Genomic DNA, 9,467 nt, shown 5'->3' on the forward strand with positions numbered 1-9,467 from the left:
AATGTTTATTTTGACACTTTCTGCTTTACAGAGGTCAATCTAATTCTAGGAGTATAATACTTAGGAAATAAGTCCCAGTTTTATACACAGATTCCTTATTTATCAATAGACAGAAATACATATAAAAGTTTACATAAAAAATATATAGATATGCAAATTTAAAAATCATATTTATAATTTAACAGCACAGTTCATCATATATATATATGTAAATGATGATGATTATGAATTTTGCCTTTATTCAGTTATTTCTTGATAAAGTCAGTATGCTTTTTTCGATATAACCCAAGTTACCATGCCTGCACTACAGGGAGCCAGGATATGTATTTATCACAAGTCAGAAGATCAAGATTTTGCTGTAAGTTAGGAAATGATCAGGAAAATAAATTATTTTAGACTTTTTTAACAATCATAAAAAATTAAATTAAATTCAACCTTAATGGTTTTGTTTTTTCCTGCTGTAAATGAGTTAATGGTCAGGCATCTAAAAACAGCATGAAAATTTTACAACACTTTGCAGAGTAGAAATTAATATTGCTCAGGTCAGTTTCAAGCATTCTGCCAGTTCTTCTCATTTCCACTACCTTTTTCCACATTGAATCCTACCTTTTCTCAAAGAGAATTTGTAGAAATTACTAACCAAAATTTGATTTTATGTTAAACAGTTGACTGAATCTTCCAAATAGAAACTTTTTTTATACTGACAGCAGGTTCATGTTTGGGGCATATTAATAGATCAGAAAATGTGACCACTTCAAAAGTGATGCTGTCTCAGCACATTGCCTGTAAATCAATTCAACAAAATATTTTGATCAAGTACCATAAATATTTAGGTGTGTGAGAAAAAAGATAGTAAATTATTGTGACCATGAATATTTTATTATCACCATCCATCATTACCTTTTGGGAACAAAGACTTTTTTTAAGCAGCAAAATGAAGGGCTACATAATGAAAAAGATTAATGCTGAAAATAATATTATTCCAAATATTTGAACACTGGTCTCATTAAGTGATGCAATCAAATTTAAAAGGTTCATTTGAATCCTCTGAGGAGTTCTTATGCATTAGATTGTCCTGCTAAAATTAAATGTATGGCAGGAAAAAATTGCCAATTTCGAGGAAATAAAATTAGGTGAGATAGCATTCTTCAGAGGAGTAGCTGGAGTGGACAAAAAGATGGATGAGTTCCATGCCGTACTGAAGATGGTTGCAAATTTATAAAGATATGCTGTCTGCTCTTTGTGTGCCATAAAGTCTGTCTAAATAACAATATCCTCTCAGGGAGAGAATCTGCTGTTCTGGCTGCCCATGTATTGTTGAATTTGGACTATCTCCATTTGCAAATGTTGACTTTTCATCTGTGCCCAAAGAATGAAATCTGTATGAGAGATGTGTAAAGCTTTTAATCTTTATTTATTTGTTAACAAACGGGGGGTTTTTTTGCCAAATACTGTTTGCATTTCTTTTCTCCTGCTCTTCCTGCAAGGTGACTGTCTGCATCCACAATGTGACACTTCAGCTAAGAATACAAATTGCAGTCATTTGTGTGTCTTTGTTTGTTTGTTTATTCACTTGTTTGTTTGTTTTTAATGACAGAATGTATTAAGTCAGAATAAAAATCTCAGTTATTATTTTGTATCTTCTGTATTTCTAAAGGGTATGCTAGAATTGGCTTCATTTGTCAGTGAAAGCTTATAGAAAATGCAGCTTTATGTTAATGGTTGCTGATATATAGATTTTTAAGACCAAAAAGAACCACTAGATTATCCAGTGAACCTACTTTTAATTTCTTTTTTTAACTATAAATTGTAAAGTTTCACTCAGTTAATTTAAAAAATAAAAATAAGTAGTGGCATAAAGATCCGAACATAGGCAATATGCAATCCATGATAAGTAATGGAGCTGGATTTGTATGACCAGCAAAGAATCATTCAGGTTTGAGCAGCTTGGTTGTAGCTCAGCACCATTCCAGACCACGGTGCTTTGTGACACCTCCTGTGGCATCTTCCCACATCCTTGTGGCAAGGAACGTGCCCTTGTGATTTCAGATTGTTGCAACTTGCCTGCAGAATCACAGGCTTCATGCTGGTTCATATGTCTGTTTGTTCTGAAAGGCTAGGCAGCACGATATAAACTTGGCCCCTCATATCTCACAAGCTTAGCAGACACAGGAATTGTATGTCTACTTCCTGACCATGCACACATGGAAATGCAGAGAGATTTATAGAAGTGTATGTCAATGCAGAAAAAGTAGTTGGAAATAGGAACAGAAAGATGGGTCAGGTAAAAATAGCATCCTTACAGTAGAGCCATTACTGATGGAGGTGTACCTTGTAAGTCATAATGGTATTGAATTTCTAGCAAATATACCAGAAAAAAACAGAAAATATAACAAAGTAAGAAACATTCCCTTTCATTATAGCTTTTAAAGTAGAGGAGGAGTAGGGGAAAGGAATTTGAGATAAGAAATTCAGAATACTTTCTTAACTTCTTTGTTCACTTTCTTAGTTCTGAAAAGATATGAAGAAACTTCAGTCATCACACAACTGGATAGAAACCAAATTTCAAGTACTTGAATATTGTTGCCTTCAAAATTTAGCTGCCCACAGAATCAAAGTCATGCAGAGTTTTAGTACAGAGTCATGTACATGATATAGAACCCATCTGGATCACTTAAATACTTCACAGAAAAGTGTAAAAATCTTACGGTGCAAGGTTTTCCTGCCTTTCCAGAAAATGCTTTAGTTCCTGCTTTTCTACATCCTGGACAGTCCCTCCCCCACACCCTTACCTTCCCTGCTTCCTGCCCCTCCCCTCACTGTGCTAATTAGAGGATTCTGACAGTTTATCTCTGCAAAGTAAGGCAGATATAAGCTAACCTTACAGTGTCATTTATTTGAGCCTTGATGAAAAAGAAGTTTTGGCCAAGACAGGGAACAGAGAGTAGCAGGGGTTTCATGATCTGTACTTTAGTACAGAGGATGGAACACCAGGAAATCAAGAGAGAAGCAGCAGGGTAAAAGGTGGTAGTGAGAAGTCTACCAAACTGGGAGCAGCAATAGGAGGAATCCAGGGACCTTTGAACAAGGTAATTTGAGGATGGAATGTGAATTGACTGTGCCAGGTAGAATGACCATGGACACTAAAAATATATTTTTTCAATAGACACTGAATGTTTATTTAAATTAATAAAACCAAGGAAGCATTCTTGACACAGCATGTGTGTGGTTTTGTAGTCTTGGATTGTGTTTTTTTAGCAGACTAGAAATAAAGAACAGTCCTCCCCACTTATTTGCTTGACACTTAAGAGCAAGGTAAAAGGCAAAAGAATCTTCATAATTATAAACATTTTTACAGTTTTTATATTTAATATATGACTAGTTGTAAACCTCTATGAAATGGAGTCATGTCATTTCAGTTCCATGAATGTTCCATATGTGGGGAAGGCTGTAAAATCATGAGGTCTCAGAGAAGGTAATTTAGTAAAGTAGCCCATGAAAGCTCAAAAAAACCCAAAAAGCCCTTTCTGTATTTGGGGATAAATAGAGATGAAAACGTTGCTGTTATTTTCTTTTTAATTTTAAGATGCAATATGAAAAGTTAAATAAATATGATTGTCTGAAACACAACGGTGACCGTGTTCAAATCCACTGTACTTAATGTTAGCACCCTCAGGCAAAGAGTACCTATTCATGTTGCTTGAGACCAAAAAGTCTCACTGAGTAGAAATTATCTTGTGCCCTCAACTGTTTCAGAAATGAAGAATGAATTTTCTGGCTTTAAGTAAGAGAGTTTTAAAGAAGCAGGTTGAAAAGCAGCTGGTCATCCCACCAGAAGCTAGTAGCTAATTGCAGCAGTAAGTTAATCAATGAAATAGCTGTTTAGCTTCTGGGTATAATAAAAAGAGATAAAAGACCACACAGAAATTCCAGCATGAGGGTATGACCAGCTCTCAAGTGGCATACATTGTTTTCCTTCTTACACCTGTCTGCTTTTGAGTAGGCAAGTCATGCATCTGCTTGACAGCTATTAACAGAATAAAATAACAACAAAAAGCATTTTTGGGTAAGATCTGATATAAATATTTACAAAGACAATTTAAGGGAGTGTTTGTTATGCACTTTTGTGTTTGCTTTCAAAACATTTAACTCCAGAGACAGATGGCTTGTACAGTTTTATCAGCACTTGTGTCATTATATATTCAAGCAGCCAAGACTGATAACCAGCCGCACGGATTATGGATTGTTCAGAGAACAAATACTTTGGAAAAAAATCCCCCATATATCAATAAAGTACTTCAGCATGGAAAAGCTTGATACAGAAATTGCAGTGACATTTTTGCAAAGAGAAAGGAAACAAATTAATACACTTATAAAATTAAAGCAGCAGGAACAGGTTTTTAAGTGGTGTCATTGTATGTGGTAATGAAACAACTTTAGGAAATTGGGTGAAAACTATTGTTAAGCTGTGGCGGAGGAGAACGATAATTACCATTAAGGCAACATTATGGCTTTCTCAATACATAGCAGCCAACTCTTCAGTCACTCTATCCCCAGAAGATCTCTCTCTTATCATATTGCTCATGATCATTACACTTTATGCTGCTAAATAGCAACCTGAAAAATAAAGAGTCTTAGAAAAGCACAAATTTTGTGTTTGAGAACACAAGAAAACAAAACAGAAACTCAAAAAACCTAATTGTGAAATCAGTCATCTTTTTTTTTTTTTGTAGGTGAGTTCCTTTCATTTTTCCTTTTCATCTTTTTCTTGTATCTTACAGTAGAAAATTTGTAGAATCCCCTAAATCATGATTATCACCATTATTAGCAACAATATTTACCGAACAATTATGGTTCATCTAAGGGCCTTAACTGGAGATAGCTATGGCGGGCCCCACACACGTTATGAATGAAGTTTTTCCTCAATAAGTAAGCATGACCATTCCCTTTAGTAGCTCAAGAGTAAAATATATTGTTCTAACAATCTGCACTTATTTTAAAAAAATCACTATGTGGATTTTTTTTTTCTTGTGACGGCTCAGACCAAAAGTGATTAAAACTATAATTCTTAGTTATATATTAGATGAAGCCTTGCAAAGCGTTTTGTAGACTTAAACCTCCCAATATTTTAGTAAGGCAAGTAAATATTCCCTGCATTTTACAGATTGGAAAGCATGAGACAGAGGCCTGTAAAACATGTGTACACATTTGAGTAAGAGTCTGAACCTCTTCACCTCTTCTCAATTCTGGACATTCTTATATACAGGCATACGTAGAGGTGTGTGTAACAAACCTCAAAGCTGTTTGAACAGTTATACAGCTAAAAGAAGAGTTTTTCAGGTGTTGCCTGAGATTCCCAGTCCTCTCCTCAAAGGAGAGTGTCTCACTCTGTCTACAGCTGTCACTTGGTGTTACCAACATCCACATCAAAATTGTAATTGGCTGCTATAAGGACTGCATGGTCTTGCCTTTGATTGACATCTCTGCATAGAGAAGGTTGACCGGGGGAAGCCTCACACACAACAAGTAATTTTCCAGGTCTAAGTTGGACAGTGGCATTTTGTTAAACTGAAAAACATCCAAGGAACAATTCTTGCACAGGCAATCATCTCAGCATTGTTACCCCATTCCTGTCTGCTGCTCACAGTAGTAGCAGATATGTGAATGTTCCAGAAAGTCTATCAGCTTAGAGATGGCTAAAGCAAAGGATGCTTAAAATTCATTCTGAGTAGAACAGCATTAACTGCCTAGCACTGTTACTAAAGAAAGCAAAACACGAGGTAAATTCTTCCAAAGAGTTTGTCATGTAGCTTATAGGGCCACATTTATTTTTTATTTATTTATATTTATTCTTAAGTAAAACCAGCTTATTGGTCATTTAATTTTTAAATGGAAATGATAGTCTTATCTCTTGAAATTTATTTAACTAAATAGAAAAAGTAATGTATTCCCTTCATAACTGTCGTACTGAAGGCTCTCCTGTTATTCTTTTATTCCACTGCAGATTGGAAGCACAGAGTGCATGAACTGTCCTTCTTGAAAAGTGTCATTCTGTGGCAAAATGTTTTCTTTCTATTATGAAAGTTTTAATGTCTGCAAAACTTTTTTTTTCTGTTCAGTAAAATAGTAATTTACTGGGAGAGTAGGCAGGTTGAAAATAGTTCTGCCACTTCTCCCTTTTTTTTTCTCTGAAATGGGAAAAAAACTAATTAAAACTGAACTTTAGTTGACAGCCAAAAAAAAAAAAATTAAAATTCAGCTTTTAACCTGTGGACTAATTTTTGGAAAAGTGAACAGTGTACTGTGAGTCCTTTCTTATAATTGTTTCGGTTTGTGTTTATTTCTCTCTAAGTACCTGCCTCACTTTGGTTGGAACTTCATAATACAGGATTACAAGAGTTTTATAGAAAAAAAAAAACCTCTCTTTTAGGTCTCATTTTAGAATTGTGGTTCATGGCTGTCATTGAAATCTCTGCTTAGATCCTACTTTATAGGGTTTTTTTGGTTTTTTCCTAATGATTTTAGTTTAAATATTTCACCTTGTATTGATCTAAATGGAAGGGAGCATTGATTCTATACATTTTCCATGTTCTAGTTTTCAGCAATAGGACACTTTCTTATGTGAGGAATTCAGTAGCAACTTTTATTATATTTTATTATAGCTTATTATATTCTGTCACATCAACCATATATTCGCTAGGTATTCAAAAAGAGTTGTTGCTCAGAGATAAGAAGATTAGCTAATTATTAGTATAACATGTGGAAATATGCCTAATGTTTTTTTTATATCTGTGCTTAAAAGCAGTCGGAAATGAATAGGAGTTTCCATAAAATTAATTGAGTTAATTTCAGTGTTCAAAAAAAGATGTTAGTGAGGGTAATTTATTGTATATGCATGGAGTACAAGAGAACAAAATATTCTTTGGCATTTTAACAGAGAAATCTTTGTTAGACTGTCTTCACTTATCATTTTGAGTCTCAATTAGATTATTATTAAGATGCACCTTTTTTTTCTCATACACCACTGACATTTTTCTTCTGATTAGTAACTTTGCTATTCATGCCTACTTGCTAATGTTCTTTTTCAAAAATCACTCTATAATTTCCTTCCTGTCACTGGGCTGGTTAATCAAGGAAATATGTCTCCTTAACTCTTCAGATGTTTTCACTACTAGCCTGTTGATTTACTCTGAAGTCAAGAAAAGACATCTCAAAATTCTTGCTCAAAATTACTACACAGCAATGACTCCTGGCAAATATCCTAGATACTGAGAAATATCTAACAAAAATACACAAAGTGATTTCTCTGCCTTTTTCCTGGCTTGCCCTTCCTCTTACAACCAGCCTGAGCAGATGAGCAAATTGAGTAATTTAAAAATGCAGTAAGACTGAGAGGAATTTAATGTTGCTGAAGGCATGGGTGACCTGTCTGCTTGATTGCAAGAGGCCTGCAGCTGGCCCGCTGTGTCCTTAATAGTGTGTGAAAAGTTATGTAGATATTTCATATGCATAGTACTTCAGCAATCTTCATTTCTGTCTCCTGTGGTCTTATATTTCTAGCTTACAAAGAATTATGAGAACAGTTCTTTTTAAAGTGCCAGATTTACATAAGACTTTTTTTCCCCTTGGCTTTTATGGTTGTGTCCGTGTAGCATCTGAGATGTGTTTAATGGTCAGAAGAGTTATGGATTTTATTCTCTTACCTGATGCAATACTTTGAACTGCTTCCTGGTTTCATATTAAATCAAGCAAATGTAACTTGTGTCTTACTTGTAGAGACTATACATTGGAGTGTGCATCCACTGGGTAGATACCTAGAACTGTGCATCAAGCTGTGTTTGTAAAACAGTAGATATTGCAATAGCCCTGTGTAATGCGCATTCCTTTGGGCAATCCTGTTTTTGGATAGTACAGATTTTTCTCAGTTTGCAGTTGGCTGTTAATCCACCGAAGTTCTTAAGCAGTAAATTGACTTGAAAGCAGAACAGAGTACATCCAAATAATTGGCCCTTAAAAGCAGTAATTCTCACTCAGAATGTGCAGGTTTACTTCCTCGGACATTTTCACTTACCTAGCTCTATTTTCTTGATATGACTTAGAAAAAAGGACTTAAAAGGATTAGTAGTAGGATCTGAGACCAATAGGATAGGGATAATTGAACTGTTTCTCCACTTCTGGAAACACGGCAGGTAGCTTTTATAGTGAGTATATGCCTTACAAAGCAAATATTCTCTAACAGAAGGAAAATGCATGTAGAATTTACCAGTACAATATTTGGTTGCAGGATCATTGTTAATTTTCTCCTGAGGTTTATGTATATGTTTAATGACAAATATCATAATCTAATAATATGTCTTTTTTCCCCCCCTTTCTCCCCCTTTTTTCTTTGTCTGTTTTTCTTCTACAGATGGGCCTCTTGGTCCACGAGGATTAGCTGAAGCTACAGAGATGTGTACTCAAGAATGCCTGGTTTTGGGTCACTCAGACAACTGTTGGATGCCTCCTAGCTTGGGCCCATACCAACAGCCAAAGTCTCCTCTCTCCACCTTTGCACCTCAGAAGGAATGGGTTAAGAAGGACAAGCTAGTTAATGGACACACATTGACCAGGACCTGGAAAGAAGATAGCAACAGAAATCAGTTCAGCGATCGAAAGCAGTATGGTTCCAGTGAGGGCCATTTTAACACTGGCAACCACATGACTGATATTCCTCTGGCCAACTTGAAGTCTTATAAACAGGCCCCGGCATCTGTGGAGAGTCCAAAGGAACACCAGCTATAAGAAATGGTTACTTTGGACCAATGACTTTAGCTTACTTAGACTTGCTAATACTATGTGTGTGTCAGAGCTTTATGTACTGGGTAGACCTCTAGAACTATGCTTCACCTAGCAGAGATATGCATATCTTTATGTTAGCACCGTGGAAGGTATGGTGTCCTGCAACATGAAAGAGTGTTTCTACTAGTTGTGTGGTTTTGTTAAATAGACATTATTAAAGTCTGCAGAGATCTCTCCAGTTTGAAACTATCATTTTATTTCTTTGTTTTTTGACCCTGGACTGCTGCTATGAACAACAGAAGATGCATTTGGAGAGTGAGAGAGTGCAAAAGCTCAGTGGATTGCAAAGATTGAAAAGCATATCCAGTTAGAAAATTGTGCTTTTGTTGTCATTGATCTATGCTGGGACCGTTATACTTGAGATCATATTGCAAACAATTGAAGCTGTAAACATTAAACCTATTGTGCTATTAACAATGTTAGTGGACACTTGTAAGTCAATCAGCATTCAAATACTTGTAAATAGCAACAATTATTACTTACAATTTTTGTGTACTTATAATGTTCACTTGAAAGGATACTGTAGCATATTTCTGTGTTTCACAGTTGCTTTTTAATTTCTTTCATTTGTTTTCTTGTTGTTTTGCTTTTTTTTCAGTGATGGTGTTTCTGTGTTAGTAGTCTGTCTG

General features: G+C 35.3%; 1 protein-coding gene across 2 annotated transcripts in view; it reads left to right on the plus strand.

Annotated features, from left to right (window-relative positions):
- The window catches only part of PCDH9 (protocadherin 9), a gene marked incomplete at both ends in the record, with an annotated part of 666,663 nt that extends 657,882 nt beyond the window's left edge, over window positions 1-8,781 (plus strand). For both annotated transcript variants that reach the window (XM_084201081.1, XM_084201082.1), the window contains one exon: window positions 8,408-8,781. In XM_084201081.1, the coding sequence (XP_084057207.1) occupies window positions 8,408-8,781 (374 nt within the window). The remainder of the gene's footprint in view (window positions 1-8,407) is intronic.
- Window positions 8,782-9,467: the final 686 nt, after the last annotated feature.

Source organism: Fringilla coelebs (genome assembly GCF_963513975.1).
Source record: "Fringilla coelebs genome assembly, chromosome: 2".
NCBI lineage: Eukaryota > Metazoa > Chordata > Aves > Passeriformes > Fringillidae > Fringilla > Fringilla coelebs.